The sequence below is a fragment of the Dunckerocampus dactyliophorus genome, chromosome 15, assembly GCF_027744805.1.
Source record: "Dunckerocampus dactyliophorus isolate RoL2022-P2 chromosome 15, RoL_Ddac_1.1, whole genome shotgun sequence".
Lineage (NCBI taxonomy): Eukaryota > Metazoa > Chordata > Actinopteri > Syngnathiformes > Syngnathidae > Dunckerocampus > Dunckerocampus dactyliophorus.
Window position 1 is genome coordinate 27,048,122 of NC_072833.1, and position 18,686 is coordinate 27,066,807.

An 18,686-nucleotide genomic window follows, 5' to 3' on the forward strand; every position below is an offset into this window, starting at 1 on the left:
ATATCATTCATTCTGAATTTATTCATGTGTTATATTATGTAATGAATGCCACGATGTCTGATATCATTTACCCTGAATCCATTCATGTGTTATATTATGTAATGAATGCCACGATGTCTGATATCATTTACCTGAATCCATTCATGTGTTATATTATGTAATGAATGCCACGATGTCTGATATCATTTACCCTGAATCCATTCATGTGTTATATTATGTAATGAATGCCACGATGTCTGATATCATTTACCCTGAATCCATTCATGTGTTATATTATGTAATGAATGCCACGATGTCTGATATCATTTACCTGAATCCATTCATGTGTTATATTATGTAATGAATGCCACGATGTCTGATATCATTTACCTGAATCCATTCATGTGTTATATTATGTAATGAATGCCACGATGTCTGATATCATTTACCCTGAATCCATTCATGTGTTATATTATGTAATGAATGCCACGATGTCTGATATCATTTATGTTGATTTTAGCCATTAGAATGTAATCAGTGCCATCATGTCTGATATCATTTGTCCTGAAATAGTTCATGTAGTATTATCTAACAAATGCCACAGTGTCTGATATCATTTATCCTAAACTAATTCATTTTTGTATTATTTAACGAATGATGATGATGATTATTATTATCTAATTAATTCCACATTGTCTGATATCATTTATTGTGAAATCATTCCTGTATTATCTATCTAATGAATGCCACAGTGTCTGATATCACTAGCCTGAGTATGGTGGGTGTATTGTTACTGTGGTGTAATTGGTGGTGTATCGGTGTGCTCCAGTGAGGGTATTGTTCATACTGATGGAGTATTCAGGTTTGGTACAAAAGAATCAGAAATGTTGGTCTACCTTGTTTCTCAGACTTGCCGCTCTCGGCCGCCACGGCCGTCAGCACCAGCACAGCCATCATGGCCGCCCGCGTCCACTGCTTCTGCACGTGCATCCTGCCAAACATCACATGACAACTTATTGATTGGACCGCCACGCTATCGTCCCGCCCTCCCGGCTTTCATTCTATTCCTGGTAAGGCCACCAAAACACACCTGGGATTGGGAGGGGAACTATTACTCAAAAATCATGCGTTTTATGCTTGGAAAAAACAGCAATAATTACCACTACCGCTGCTAATACTATCACTACTACTACTACTACCACTACTACTACTACTACTACTACCACTACTAATACTATCACTACTACTACTACTACCACTACTACTACTACTACTAGTACTACCGCTACTAATACTACTACCACTACTACTACTACTACTAGTACTACCACTACTACTACTACTACCACTACTACTACTACTATCACTACTACTACTACTACCACTACCACTACTACTACTACTACTAGTACTACCACTACTACTACTACTACCACTACTACTACTACTACCACTACTACCACTACTACTACTACTACTACTACTAATACTACTACCACTACTACTACTATCACTACTACTACTACTACTACTACTACCACTACTACTACTACTACTACTACTACTACTACTACCACTACCACTACTACTACTATCACTACTACTACTACTACTACTACTACCACTACTACTACTACTACCACTACTACTACTACTACTACTACTACTACTACCACTACCACTACTACTACTACTACCACTACTACTACTACTACTACTACCGCTACTAATCCTATCACTACTACTACTACTACCACTACTAGTACTACTACCACTACTACTACTACTACTACTACTACTACTACTACTACCACTACCACTACTACTACTACTACTACCACTACCACTACTACTACTACTACTAGTACTACCACTACCACTACTACTACCACTACCACTACTACCACTACTACCACTACTACTACCACTACTACTACCACTACCACTACTACCACTACTACCACTACTACTACCACTACTACTACTACTACTAGTACTACTACTACTACCACTACTACTACCACTACCACTACTACCACTACTACCACTACTACTACTACCAGTACTACCACTACCACTACTACTAGTACTACTACTACCACTACTACTACTACTACCACTACTACTACTACTACTAGTACTACCACTACCACTACTACTACTACTACCAGTACTACCACTACCACTACTACTAGTACTACTACTACCACTACTACTACTACTACCACTACTACTACTACTACTAGTACTACCACTACCACTACTACTACTACTACCAGTACTACCACTACCACTACTACCAGTACTACCACTACCACTACTACTAGTACTACCACTACCACTACTACTACTACTACCAGTGCTACCACTACCACTACTACTAGTACTACTACTACCACTACTACTACTACTACCACTACTACTACTACTACTAGTACTACCACTACCACTACTACTACTACTACCAGTACTACCACTACCACTACTACCAGTACTACCACTACCACTACTACTAGTACTACCACTACCACTACTACTACTACTACTAGTACTACCACTACCACTACTACTAGTACTACTACTACCACTACTACTAGTACTACTACTACCACTACCACTACCACTACTACCACTACTACTACTACCACTACTACTACTACTACTAGTACTACCACTACTACTACCACTACTACTACTACTACCACTACTACTACTACCACTACTACTACTACTACTAGTACTACTACTACTACTACTACTACCACTACTACTACTACTACTACTACCGCTACTAATCCTATCACTACTACTACTACTACCACTACTACTACTACTACTACTACCACTACTAATACTATCACTACTACTACTACTACCACTACTACTACTACTACTAGTACTACCGCTACTAATACTACTACCACTACTACTACTACTACTAGTACTACCACTACTACTACTACTACCACTACTACTACTACTATCACTACTACTACTACTACCACTACCACTACTACTACTACTACTAGTACTACCACTACTACTACTACTACCACTACTACTACTACTACTAGTACTACCACTACTACTACTACTACCACTACTACTACTACTATCACTACTAGTACTACTACTACTACTACCACTACTACTACTAGTACTACCACTACTACTACTACTATCACTACTACTACTACTACCACTACTAGTACTACTACTACTACTACCACTACGACTACTACTATCACTACTACTACTACTACCACTACTACTACTACTACTACTACCGCTACTAATCCTATCACTACTACTACTACTACCACTACTAGTACTACTACTACTACTACTACTACCACTACTACTACTACTACTACTACTACTACCGCTACTAATCCTATCACTACTACTACTACTACCACTACTACTACTACTACTACTACCACTACTAATACTATCACTACTACTACTACTACCACTACTACTACTACTACTAGTACTACCGCTACTAATCCTATCACTACTACTACTACTACCACTACTACTACTACTACTACTACCACTACTAATACTATCACTACTACTACTACTACCACTACTACTACTACTACTAGTACTACCGCTACTAATACTACTACCACTACTACTACTACTACTAGTACTACCGCTACTAATACTATCACTACTACTACTACTACCACTACTACTACTACTACTAGTACTACCGCTACTAATACTACTACCACTACTACTACTACTACTAGTACTACCACTACTACTACTACTACCACTACTACTACTACTACTAGTACTACCACTACTACTACTACTACCACTACTACTACTACTACTAGTACTACCACTACTACTACTACTACCACTACTACTACTACCACTACTACTACTAGTAACAGAATTGACAAAAGTTTGACAGAATTGGAAAAGTGTTGAACGTATCTTTACAAAAATCTCCCAAGAAAAAAAGAAGTAATATAATTAATGATATTAATACTCACAAAACTAAGGCATTTTACTTCTAAGAACAATCATCCATTTCCAGTTTTGAAGAACCAACAACAATAATAATAGTAATACTAATCAAACATAATCATTTACAAAATAAATAATAAGCAATGCATAAATGGACTGAATTATCGAGAATAAATAAACAGATCGATAATATTACTACTACTAATAATAATAATAATAATCATACAAGCATACATCTTTTTTAACGCCAATAATAACAATAATAATAATAATAACACATTTTAATGTTTAAATCAACCATGTGACAAAATTGCTCATATTTACAATAACAATTAATGGCGTTGAATTTTAATTCCATTAAAATGAAATTGAAATCAACTAAAATATTGATATAATAATAATAGTAAGATTGGAACACCAAACTAATAATAATAAATCACCCATGCAAGGACATACAGTATGTGGCCATTCCAAAGAAAAGATAATCATATCTCAAGTAAAGAAAGACAATATATGAATATGAATGACATATTCTGAAGAAATAATGACTTCCAAGAAGAAAGTGGTTCCTGCAGGAGAATGAGGGCTCACGCCGGGACTGATGCGAGCATCTCCACCACACTCGGGCGGGATGGGAAAGTGGGGGCTGCAAAGGCACAGAGTAGCGACGAGGCGCTCCTGTGCTCCTGCGTGCCGACAACACAAGTTTCGAGGAACGCGCGCTGCCACGCTGGAGGGGAAAGAAGATGGCGCTGTCACTTTGAATTCACGCTAAGTGGAGCCCGAGCGCTGATGAACTTGCGTCTAACTTGGACACTTTGAACGTGAGCTGACGCCTGATCTGCGTCTGGCTTGAAGGCCGTAATGAGACGTTCAACTTGTCATTTGATGATTAAACGCCCTTTTTTTTCCAAAGGGGAGGACGTCTTGGTGACTTTGCACGCAGCAAAAAGGACATGAAAGCTTCTTCCAAATGAGAAGGCCTCGTCGCGGGTCGCTCTGGGGACGTCGGGCAAGGACTTCATGATGAGTGTCCTCCTGGAGAGGACAATGTCCAGGACGTCTTTGTCCTCAGCGATGTGAGGCGCTACAAAGTTCTGTATTATTGTTGTTATGAGTCCCTCGGATCAACATGTCAGTTTTTTCTCTTTCCGTTGTGCCTTTTTGCTTTATTTCTCACACTTTTGCTCTTTTGCTTTCTTCCTGCAATGCGCCGCGGGGCCGCAAAGGGTCCCCACGCCGTACTTTGGACGCCCCGCTGACGTTTGTTTGCTTCTGTCACTTTATGGACTAATACCAGTCTTATTTCAAGTTCCTCTGATAATCTGATATCTGAAAAAAACATCATCATTTCACTCATTTACAAGTATTATAACCATATATACATTATTATAGAATTACATGTACTGTATGATCATTTATTATATTTCATTTCAATCATTTTACATTATTGAATTTCTTGGTATTAACAAAACTAATATATATATATATATGTATATATATATATATATATATATATATATATATATATATATATATATATATATAATAAATATGAAATAATAATCACAAATTAAATCAAATTAAATATATTTTGATAATTAAATATTAATAAAAACTAAAACTAATTGTGTAACTTGTTGACTATGTTGCGCTTGTGGATTATTTCCAGTCTTATGTGGAGTCGTTGTGATTGGCGGCTCGTTAAGAACTTGTGAGAGGAGCGATCGCATGATTGAATGACGCGCCTTGATGACGCACACCAACGTGAGCGTGTGGACGGGTTTTGACTTTTGGATCATTTGAAGTATTTGAATTCCGTTATGAAGTTCGTCGGGTCGTCATTCAAACCTTGCGAGGAGCAATCGCAAGGAGCAAAAAACAAAATAAAAAGACATTTTTTGAAAAAAATGAATATTACTTTTTAACTTAGCTAATTAAACAAATTTTTAAATAAATAAAATGTATAAAATAAATCATATATAATACATACATTATTAGGTCAAATTAAATAAATTTGAATAAATGAAATACAATTCTATAAATAAAAACGTAGAAAAGTAAGTATACAACATCTAAAATATAAATGAAAATATAAAAATATTAAATATAAAATGTATTTAATGTATATAGTGTATATAATGTATAAATGTACATATTAAAATAATCATAAATACAGACAAATAACTATAAATAAAATAAAATACATAATATAAAAATAATGAATCAAACTTTTAAAATTAGCTAATTTAATTGTTTTACATAAATATCGTTTACCAAATAAATCATAGTAAATCATAAATAATAGATACATCATTACCTAAAATAAAATGTTAATTCATACAATTATAAATATATTATATGATATAAAATATTATATTTTAATGAATGAAATACAATTATAGAAATAAAAGAGTAAAAAAATACAAAATGTTTTCTTAAGTAAGTAAATAATATACAAAATATAAATTTAAAAATATACATATATTTAAAAATAAAATACATGAACATATAATAAAATAATTATAAATATAGAAAAATAAATAAAAATATTTTTTTATTAAATAATGATTATAACGTTTTAAATTAGCTCATTAAAAAAATGTTTAAATAAATAAAATATACGTACAATAATACATCATTGGTTAAAATGAAATACATTTGAATAAATGAAATACAATTATATGAAAAAGGTTAAAAAAATGTAAAATATATTTTAAAAAACAAGTAAATAATATATAAAATATAAATTCAAACATAAAGAAATACACACCTTGTCTTGTATGGTACTGTTAAGAACTGTAGATGTACTGCATGTCCGTTTTGGAAACAAATAATAGACGATGGATTTCTTGGACTCTGACGTCACACGAGAGTCTTTTAGCATGTTTTGCAGCGTGCACGTGAAGTGCACGTATGTTTTGCAGGGCGCTCGTGAAGAGACAAACGATATTAACAAGCTAAAAAGACCTCCGAGGAGAACGCTAACGTGTGTTTTGTTCCTCCTTCCTCATTTTTGGATGAGCATCCAAACTGTCCAGAACTTCCCACAAGGGCATTGAAGACATGCTCCAATCACTCGTCTAGGACTGGACTTTGGGCGTCGTTCGTCCACTGGTGTGTCTTGAAGTGTACGACTCAGGTGTACCTAATATTGTGTCCAGTGGGCCTCCTGAAAACCTCCCATTTGCATTATTGATCCGCACGCGGCTGTGGCTTCACACACGATGGGCCGGCTGGCTAAGGGGGGCCCAGAGTCGATAGTGGACCACCGATCAATGGCCCCACACACGCACACACACTCGCGCACACACACACACACACAGAAGAAGAGGGTGTTGATTGACACACTTTTTGTCAGCCACGAGCAATAAAATATGAAAACGATGTTCCAACGTGTCCCAACAGGAGACAACATGGCGTCCTTGAACAAAAGGCAGCAAAGAGAGGACGGTCTCCTAGCAGCCGCCTCATTGAGGGATTTATGGGAGCTTTAGGTTTTCCTCAGAGCAGATGAGAAGACAGGATGAGGACACGATGGACAGGAAAGATGGGACGGGTGAATCCCTCCTGTTGCCAGAATGAAGGAAGGAACTGAAGGCAAATGCCACATTTTGTGTTTGGCAAAGGTCGCTGCAGCCAGGCGGTCCCTGCCGGGACACCCGGGGGTCCGGAAGACGACGCTGAGCACGATGGGAATATGATAATAATATGAAGACAGGCTGCACCTCGCTTGTTCACGCTTGAATGTGTGCATGAGCCACCGCTTCCCGCCGTTCCCCGCCCCAGTACAGGCGTCCACTCGGCCCGGTGCCCCCTTTTCTTTCACAGCCGCCCACACGGGGCCCCAAGCTGGCACAAGAAGAAAGGATTGTGAAACGCCTGCAGCACAATGCAACACTGGATACGACGCTACAGTATATACTCTATAATGCTAACATCGCAGCTATTATGCTAACAGTAAAACTAGCTAACATTACAGCAGCAATGCCAATAGTGAAGCAGCTAACATCGTGGATATAATGCTAACAGTGAAATTATATAGCATTGCAGCTGTCATGCTAACACTGAAGACAGCTAACATCACAGCTATAATGCTAACAACATTATATTTCCAAGGCTAAAACATAGCAAATGTTATTCAATTATACTTTTTATATTCATTTTTATGATTCCATGTTTTTTATGTACAGTATTTTCTACTATATTTTGAAGGCAAAACCATAGAAAATGTTATTTTATTATTGTGTTTGTATTTTTTTTAATATTTTCAAAGATTGGAATATTTTAAAGTACTGTAAAAAAAACTGATTAGTAGTATTTTTTGTACATACTTTCATAAAAAGTGTTATTGAATAATATTTTTGTATATTTCTTACATTACAGCCTATTTTTAAGGCAAAAAATATTGAATTATTTCATTAGGACTATATTTTGAAGGCAAAAAAGCAGAAACAATTTGTTCTTCTATTTGATATATTTTTGGATATACTTGCTATCCATACGTGCGTGGACAGGGCCCATAGAATGTGCGCAGACGTGTGTGGACATGCTAAATGACGCGTGCATTCATCACGTGACCAGTGGACGCGGTGGAGGATGTTGTGTTCCTGATCATTTAAAGGAGACGCAAATGGCAACACCGTGTCTGGGCTCCAGTGTAGGGCCACGGTAGGGCCATACATATATATATATATATATATATATATATATATATATATATATATACACATACACACATACACACATACATACACTGCTCAAAAAAAATGAGAGGAACACTTGGAAAACACATCAGATCTAAACTGGGGGAAAAATGATGTTGAATATGTTTCCTGATAATAAGTGGGTGATGTATTAGTAACAAAATGATGCCACATCATTTGATAGAAATGAAAATGATCACCCTATAGAGGGGGGAAATCAAAGACACCCCAAAAACGAAAGTGAAAAAATGATGCAGCACACTGGTCCATTTAGCTAAAATGTCATTGTAGCAACTCAAAATGATTCTCAGTAGTTTGTGTGGCCCCCACGTGCTTGTACGCATGCCTGACAATGTGGGGGCATGCTCCTAATGAGACTACGGATGGTGTCCATAGTGTCCTGGGGGATCTCCTCCCTCACATGACCTCTTTATCCTCCTACATTTACAACTTTTATTCTCATACATTTACAACTTTTTTCTTGTAAATTTACGATCACATTTTTAAATTGAATGTAAGAATGATATTTTAAAATGTGATCCACTTTTCTGCCTTTTACTGTTTTGCCACAGTAGCAGTGCGGGGTGTAATGCTTGAGATGGCCGCAGAGGGCGCCAGTGACGTCGCTGCCACCTCATCATCCATCCTCATCATGATCCTCATCTCATCAGCCTTCCATGGTGATAATGAGTAAAAGCTGTGTCTTATTTTGCCGTGAAAGAAAAGGCTGATGGCGTGTGCGGTTAGCGTTCACCATGCGTCTTTGTTGTCGCATTGATCCCTCGTGCTCTTCCTCTCTTGCTTGGTGATGCGCGCACGCCCTCTGACCTCCATGGACACATGACTCCTTCTCGCAAGGAGCCGTCATACAGAGATCATAAGCTCATCGCTCTGTCCTTTCTTTAGCAGCAGCATTATCCTCCCTTTTTACTTTTTATTCTTTGTCGAGCAGCAGCATTAGCCTCCATTATTAAGTTTTTTTGTTTTCTTTAGCAGCAGCGTTAGCCTCCATTATTACTTTTCGTCGATTGTTTAGCGGCAGCGTTAGGCTCCATTGTTACTTTTCGTCGTTTGTTTAGCAGCAGCGTTAGGCTTCACGCGAACATGTTCATGCTGGTTTTTAGAGCATGCTGCGGCGCATAAATGAGACCACCTCTCTGTGAACCTCCTCTCTGTCGGACCGGCTTTGAATAGCAGCGCTTAAATTCTTCAAATAGATCAAACACAAGCGTTTTTGGGGCTGTGCTCGAGCCGCACTCCTCCCCTCTTTGCCGGCGGCGGCCTGTGGCAGCGGTTGGTCAGACATGAAAACGTGGAAAAGAACAAAGGCTTACCACGGACGCTGGAGGACGCCCATCAGGATGGACGGAGGCGAGGTGGCCATGAAATATCAAGCAAGGTGTCAGAGTTGTACTCCAAAGACAACAAGACCGATTTGACTTGCCTGCACTCACACGGAATCAATACGCAATAAAAACACCATCTCTGCTGCAAGACTTTCACATCTTGCTCTTTTGGAGGAATGTATTTTTAGTGCAGGTAGAAAACTCCTCTTGTCACATTTCAGATTTCATGTTTGTCGACTTTAAGGGAAAAAACCCAAAGTACGTTGCTAGCCTCAACGGCTGCTCTTCACACTGAAGGAGTTCAGCAAAACATGTTAGGAAGGAACAGCTGTTAAACAATCTCATGTCAAGTTGACCTCTTCCACCCTTTTGAGGGTCCCTAAACCCCCCAAAACAAGCACAAATCTCCCTTGTTTCAGTCCCTGTGGCCCCATATGAGAAGACTGCTAAGTATGACATTGGTATACTTCAACTTGCTCCTTTCTTCAATGAAATCCATGAATTGAGTTCGATGTTTGATGCATGCTCAGTCAGAGGAGTGCAAAAAAAATACAAAAAAGGCTCCAATGAGGTGAAGTTATCCCTGATGTGCAGGTGAGCACATCAAGCGCTTCTTTTTTCACTTGCCTGTGTCGTTAACGGCCTGTCGTAACTTCCACTGAGCTCACTAGGACACAAACATTGACTTTCCAGGGAAGACATTTTGCGTTGCATGCTGCTGTAGTTGCATGAAATGCGCCGCCACTTTTTTCTTGTTAAAATACAACCTTGGTCTCTTAATATTTCCACTTCATACTTTACCCCTCCGTGAATCACCACCTTACCGTGGTGGAGGGGTTTGTGTGCCCAAGTGATCCTATGAGCTATGTTGTCTGGGGCTATATGCCCCTGGTAGGGTCTCCCAAGGCAAACAGGTCCTGGGTGACGGGCGAGACCAAGAGTGATTCAGAAGACCCCTATGAATAAACACACGAGGAGAGACCGCACCTCGCCCGGAAGTGGGATACCGGGGCCTCACCCTGGAGCCAGGCCTGGGGGAGGGGCTCGCAGGCGAGCGTCTGGTGGTCGGGCTTTCACCCGTGGGACCCGGCCGGGCTCAGCCCGAAGAAGCCACACGGGATCTCCCCCCCGTAGACCCACCACCTGCGGGGGCAAGCATAAGGGTCCGGTGCATTGCGTTTTGGGTGGCGGTCGAGGGCGGGCACCTAGGCGACCTGGTCTTCGGCGGCCAAATCTGGCTCTTGGGACACTTGGGTCACTTCTCTGGCGGGGAAGAAGCCCGAACTTGTGAGAGAGGTTGAGACATTCCGACTAGATATAGTCAGACTCACCTCGACCCACAGTTTGGGTTCTGGATCCAAACTCCTCGAGAGGGGCTGGACCTTGTTCTACTCTGGAGTTGCTGCAGGGGAGAGGCGGTGAGCTGGTGTGGGCTTATTAATAGCCCCCCGGCTCGGTGCCTCTGTGTTGGAGTCATCCCCGGTAAACGAGAGGGTCATTTCCCTACGCCTTCGGGTTGGGGAAAGGGTCCTGACTGTCGTTTGTGCGTACGCGCCAAACGGCAGTTCAGAGTACCCAGCCTTCCTGGAGTCCATCAGAGGGGTGCTGGAGAGCACCCCAACTGGTGACTCTGTCGTTTTGCTGGGAGACTTCAACGCCCATGTGGGCAATGACAGTGTGACCTGGAGGGGCGTGATTGGGAGGAACGGCCTCCCCGATCTGAACCCGTGCGGTGTGATGTTGTTGGACTTCTGTGCGAACCACAGTTTGTCCATCACAAACACCATGTTCCAGCATAAGGATGTCCATAAGTGCACATGGCACCAGGACACCCTAGGCCGCAGGTCTATGATCGACTTTGTAGTCGTATCATCAGACCTGCGTCCGCATGTTTTGGACACACGGGTAAAGAGAGGGGCTGAGCTGTCAACTGATCACCACCTGGTGGTGAGTTGGATTAGATGGCGGGGGAGGATGCCGGACAGACCCGGGAGACCCAAACGTGTAGTGAGGGTGTGCTGGGAACGTTTGGCAGAGTCTCCTGTTCGTCGAGTCTTCAGCTCTCACCTCCGGCAGAGCTTCTCCTGCATCCCGGGGGAGGACGAGGATATCGAGTCCGAATGGGCTCTATTTTGTGCCTCCATTGCTGAGGCAGCCGATCGGAGCTGCGGCCGCAAGGTGGTCGGTGCCAGTCGTGGCGGCAAGCCCCGAACCCGATGGTGGACACCAGAGGTCAGGGCTGCCGTCAAGCTGAAGAAGGAGTCCTATCGAGCATGGATGGCTTGTGGGACTCCTGAAGCAGCTGACGGGTACCGGCAGGCCAAGCGGCACGCGGCTTCGGCAGTGGTCGAGGCAAAAACTCGGGTGTGGGAGGAGTTCGGTGAGGCCATGGAACACGACTTTCGGTCGGCCTCGAAGAGGTTCTGGCAAACCGTCCGGCGCCTCAGAAAGGGGAAGCAGTGCCCGGTCCACACTGTTTACAGTGGGGATGGGAGCCTGCTGACCTCGACTGAGGATATAGTTGGGCGGTGGAAGGAATACTTTGAGGCCCTTCTCAATCCCACTGACATACCTTCCATAGAGGAAGGAGAGACTGAGAATACGAACGCGGACAGTTCCATCACCGTGGCTGAGGTATCTGGGGTAGTCAAAATGCTCCCCAGTGGCAAAGCTCCGGGGGTGGACGAGTTTCGCCCTGAATTCCTCAAGGCTTTGGATGTTGCGGGACTGTCTTGGCTGACACGTCTCTTCAACATTGCGTGGAAGTCGGGAACAGTACCTCTGGATTGGCAGACTGGGGTGGTGGTCCCCCTTTTCAAGAAGGGTGACCGGAGAGTGTGTTCCAACTATAGGGGGATCACACTCCTCAGCCTCCCTGGGAAAGTCTATTCCAGGGTGCTGGAGAGAAGGGTACGACCGTTAATCGAACCTCGGCTACAGGAGGTGCAATGTGGTTTTCGTCCTGGTCGCGGAACACTGGACCAGCTCTACACCCTTGCAAGGGTCCTGGAGGGTACTTGGGAGTTTGCCCAACCGGTCTACATGTGCTTTGTGGACCTGGAAAAGGCATTCGACCGTGTCCCTCGCGGTGTCCCGTGGGGGGTGCTCCGGGAGTATGGGATTGGTGGCGCGCTACTACGTGCCATTCAGTCCTTGTACAACCGGAGCAGGAGCCTGGTTCGCATTGCCAGTAGTAAGTCAAGCCTGTTTCCGGTGAACGTTGGCCTCCGCCAAGGCTGCCCTTTGTCACCGATTTTGTTCATAATTTTCAGGGACAGAATTTCTAGGCACAGGTGTCAAGGGAGTCCAGTTCGGGGGCACTAGGATCTCATCTCTGCTATTTGCAGACGATGTGGTCCTGATGGCCTCATCGGGCTGTGACCTGCAGCGTTTACTGGGACGGTTTGCATCTGAGTGTGAAGCTTCTGGGATGAGACTCAGCACCTCCAAATCCGAGGCCATGGTTCTCAGTCGGAAAAGGGTGGATTGCTCCCTCCGGGTTGGGAATGAGGTCCTGCCCCAGGTGGAGGAGTTCAAGTATCTCGGGGTCTTGTTCACGAGTGAGGGAAGGTTGGAGCATGAGGTCGATAGGCGGATCGGCGCAGCGTCTGCAGTAATGCGGTCGCTGTACCGGACCGTCGTGGTGAAGAGAGAGCTGAGCCGGAAGGCAAAGCTCTCAATTTACCGATCGATCTATGTTCCCACCCTCACCTATGGTCATGAGCTTTGGGTCATGACCGAAAGAACGAGATCGCGGATACAAGCGGCTGAAATGAGTTTTCTTCGTAGGGTAGCTGGACTCACCCTAAGAGACAGGGTGAGGAGCTCGGTTATCCGAGAGGAGCTCAGAGTAGAGCCGCTGCTCCTTCACATCGAGAGGAGCCAGCTGAGGTGGCTCGGGCATCTAGTCCGGATGCCTCCCGGACGCCTCCCTGGTGAGGTGTTTCGGGCATGCCCAGCCGGGAGAAGGCCCCGGGGAAGACCTAGGACACGCTGGAGGGATTATGTCTCACAGCTGGCCTGGGAACGCCTCGGTGTCCTCCCGGTGGAGCTGGAGGAGGTGGTCGGGGACCGGGAAGTCTGGGCTTCCCTACTGAGACTGCTGCCCCTGCGACCCGGACCCGGATAAGCGGAGGAAAATGGAATGGAATGGAATGGAACTTTCAAATTACTGCTGGCTCTCACGTTTCTGCTGTGGTTGTTGATTATTTTTGTCATTTTCCAACTATTTCAACTTTATTTTTGTAAATTATGACTTCATTCCCATAATATTTAGACTTTATTCTCCAAACTAATGTAATCTATTTTCTTGAATATTTCAACTCTGTGCTACTAAAATGAGATTATATTTCATAAATGTATTCCCGTAAAATTGTGACTCTTTTTCTTGTTGGAATACGGCATTTTTCTTGTAATATTTGGACTTTATTCTGCTGGGTTTTTTTATGGTTTACGCCTGTTTCAACTTTATTCTAATACATTTTCTTCTCATAGTTAATATTTTGACTTTATTCTCATAAAATGTTGATTTTGCAGGATAAAAAAATTAATATATTTTATTTTTAGAATGTGCTGCGGGCCAACAAAACATTTTTAAAAGCAGTTTGGACATCTTGTGTAAAACAGACAATCCATCATTTCTACTTCCTGGGTAGTGAAGGCACGGAAGCGATGGTTTCTAAGGCGAACACAACAGCACCGGCGTGGGAATATTTGGGTTCTAAACAGAATGAACGAGGTGAGCGCATGAACACTGACAAACCAACGTGTCGCATTTGTTGGAAAGTGGTGACGAGCAAGGAGGGGAACACGGCCATGAACACGGTATGCACGCCTGGCACACAAACATCCTTTTTAGTTTTCCCCACAGGGAAAAAACACTACAGCTGGAGGTGCGGCAGAGCCTTCGTCCCGACAGCCAACACTTATTAAATATATACAAAATATAAAGAAAAAGGTGCGTGCTCACAGACCGTGTCAGAAATGCAACCACATGGCATACATTTTATGTGTTTCATGACAAAATGGGCTCAAAAATTGTTTTTGATGAGATCGATTATGGACGATCATTTGCAGCACAATTATCAAGCAGCAAAATGTGTTATGGTGACAGGCCCACTATTTACTATTCCAAGGATGAATGTAGTGCTGCAAAAAGAAGGCCTGAATGTTGTTTTAGTGGTAAAAGCTGTCATGCAAAGGCGCCACATGGCGAAGCGCAGGTGTCTCCTGCAGGGTGGAAGTACATAATTACACGTCCACTTTCATTTCCCTGCAAAATGGGAAGAAAAACAACAACTTCTCCCAGAAGCTCTCTCTCCTTTTTTATGTTTGTTTACCGCCAGCCTGCAATGAGAGCGTCAGCGTGGCGACCTTCCATGTATCACCGCCAGCTCGCCACAGGTTCAATCCACTACAGAGCGGCGACCCGGTGACAGTCCTATTTCCAGACGGTGCCGTTGGTTTATTTAGCGGGAATGGAGGCAGCAGGCGGGTGAGGATTGGACGTGTCTGATCTGTCAGGGACGCTGATATCGTCATGGGAGGAGGAGGTAGAAGACCCTCTCTATCTGCAGTGGAGCACCTCCTCCCACCAGGGAAAGAGCAGCGTGTGTGTTTGGTGCACGAGAGCGTTCTACGTGTGAGGGAAACCGAGCAGCACCGGCGGTCTTCTGACGTCAGTCCGATGCTGATGGGAATCCAAAAGCGTTGCATCCGTCCACGCCGCCTCGTTTATTCCGCAATAAAAACGGGCGGCCGTGTTCGCGCCGTCGTGGGATGGACGTCAATGCAGGCCCCCACGACCCTTTCCTAACCTAGCGCATACGAAGGATAGCAAAAATCATATTCTCATGTGTTCCTACTGAATATCATGGCTCCAAAATATAGTACTTACTGTATAGACCGTATGTTTCACAAATACACATTTGTATACATTCATGAAAAATGACATCGCAACATCGTAAGCAAATTTTACAAAAACATGAACATGCTGTGGTGAGCTCAAGTGGTCTTTCGTGTTATTATGATTCATATTATAGAGCAGCTATTGGAGCTGATATATTCTAAAAATATACAAAAACACCATACATTCCTAAGAATAAAAAGAATACAAAAATGAATTTAAAAAAGAATAAAAGAAGAATGAAAAAATACTGTCTCATGAATAATATAAATATATCCATCCTGGCTTGGGGCGACAGGCGGGGTACACCCTGGCCTGGTGTCCAGCCAATGGCAGGGCACATATAGACAAACACTCCCATTCATACCTATCAATCACAATCCACAAAGGCTGCCAGTAAAATGAGATTGCATTGATTGAGAGGCTGGATTATGGATTACACACATTTTCCCTCCCGCTTTTGAACGTATGCCCGGGAGGGGTCATGACGCAGGTCAAGGAGCACGTTGCACACACGGCAAAGACAACCATGCACTTCAAAAAAGTCCCTAAAATAGAAACTTTGTGCAAATGCAGGACTTTATTTCCATGCTTTGCCCTTTGAGTCACGAAAACATCCTCCATGACCCAAGTAGCATGCTAACTAGCTAAAACACACAAATCTGGCATTCCATCACTTCTTCTACCCACTTTGGCAACGGAAACAAGGACAAAATGCCTCTAAGGAAGAAAAATCTAACAGAACCGTGCCTCGGTGTGAGGATTGCGGATTTTTGTTGCACCTTTCTTGGTTTTGAGTCACTACAGCATTTGCCACAATCCAGGAAATAGCACGCTAACTAGCTAACAAACACCAATATGGCATTCCACCACTTCTACTACCCACTTTGGTGACAGAAAACAAGGAAAAAACTCAACCAGAAGCGAAACTTTGCGGTTTGAGTCACTACAGTAGCCTCCATGAACCAGGAAGTAGCATGCTAACTAGCTAACAACCACTAATATGGCATCCCACTTGACTTTATGTAAACAATTTGGTCTTGGTGGAAGATGTCATTAGCTAGCGGTGGCACACCTCAGCCTCAAACATGAAGAGATCCTTTCTGGATCTTCAGGAATTTCTTTGCACATTTACGAGGACAGAGGCCCCACTCCCTCCTTCATTCTCCTGCTTTCTATTCCTCCCACCCACTTCTTTGGAGGCCCTCTGCTCCCCATGGAGGTTCATTCTGTTCATCTCACATGTGAAGAGGGCTGCTTGTGAGTGTGTGTGTTTGTAGAGGGGGGGTGTGGGGGTGTCAGTGTGTCCCCCACCACAAAGAATGCACCAGCCACTCACTGTGAGCATCCTCATAAGACCCCCACCTCTCCTGTCACTTATATAGACCCATTCACATTGCTCCCCCCGCCGGCCCCAGAGTGGCCTTATTGCTGCAGCTCCTCCATGGAGAAAGCATTTGTGAAGACACAGGCGCAGGAAGAGGTCTTTGTGCTCTATAGGTGCCATCACGTGGTTTTGGAGATTCCAAAAAGGTCTCCCAAAAGGCCTCCAATGTGGTCACACTGGCAAGGAAAAGGTCCTGCTCCTTTTTTGTTCTTTTACGAGTTTGGCCCCTGCTGGAGGTCACACAGGCTAACCCGCACTGGAAATAATCTTCCCTTTTACTCGTTTTCACACTAATAAGTCATAAAGGTCTGAACAGGAGGAGGAACGGCATAAATTGAGGACCAGGGGACACAGGGGTGAGGAAAAAGGTGTCCACAAAAGGCAGGAAACTCCTCAAAACGCATTGAAAATAAACAATTCGGCCATAAAGGCCTGAACAGGAAGAGGCGGCGTGGCTTCAGCGCCAGTGGTCCAGCGGTGGAAGACAGGTGTGACAGAAAGGTGTCTAGAAAGAAGCTGCTGTTTTCAAGAACGTTCTTCTAAAAGACTGAGTAGGAACAGGAACAAGTCGGAGAAGGTGCGAGACATGGCGCCAGGAACCTCCACGTGATATTTGGGGATTTTCCTGAACAAAGGAAAACTCGTCCATGCAAAGTCTTTCATGGGGAAGGAAAGACACCTCATTTTGAGCAAGGGAGCAGGATAAAAGGGGGGTTAAGGGGGTTGGGGGGGTGTTTTTGTCTCCAGCAGGAATGCACATAAGACGGAGGAAGAGTGTTTGGCGTGACCTCGGCTTGATGAGGGAAACCATGGCAACGCCAGCCAGCGAGAAGGTCCCCTGGACCAGACGGACACAATAGCGCCCGCTGCGGGATTGTCATTCCACTCAGGCCTGACCCAAATCCCAGCATCCTGGGAAAAACAGGCACGCACCCACTCGCACGCCACTTTAGCCCAAATTCCCAAGCAACAACCGCAGGTCACAAGTCCAAACACCGACGATTGTTCTTCCTTCTTCACCAAAGAAAACAACAAAGCAACTTTGACAGACTTTCATCCCAAACTTCCTCCAACGCCGTCCCACCGAAGACAAGCACGCCGCCCCAAGTCGCCCGTCTGTCTCCTCCGCTAACGTTAGCAAAACAAAGTTGCACTTACTTTATCCGGAGGTCTGCTCGTTGTGTGTCAGCGCTGGGAGAAAACTTCCTCTAAGCTCTTTTCATGGAGAACCTCCACCACCACTACTCCTTCTGGCTCTTTGTGGACTGACTGTGTGTGTGTGTGTGTGTGTGTGTGTGTGTGTGTAGTGGGGGGGCCGGGGGGACTCGTGATCAGGAACTCATTACCCCCAAGGTCACTCCAGGGACACCCCGCCA

At 43.5% G+C, this 18,686-nt stretch overlaps 1 protein-coding gene across 1 annotated transcript in view; it reads right to left on the reverse strand.

Annotated features, from left to right (window-relative positions):
- ptn (pleiotrophin) overlaps nucleotides 1-18,666 on the reverse strand; it is a 39,303-nt gene extending 20,637 nt beyond the window's left edge. The window contains exons 1-2 of the mRNA XM_054753402.1: nucleotides 18,469-18,666; nucleotides 876-970 (exon numbers count right to left, since the gene is read on the reverse strand). Coding sequence (XP_054609377.1) covers nucleotides 876-969 — 94 coding nt within the window. The 5' untranslated portion in view covers nucleotide 970; nucleotides 18,469-18,666. The remainder of the gene's footprint in view (nucleotides 1-875; nucleotides 971-18,468) is intronic.
- Nucleotides 18,667-18,686: the final 20 nt, after the last annotated feature.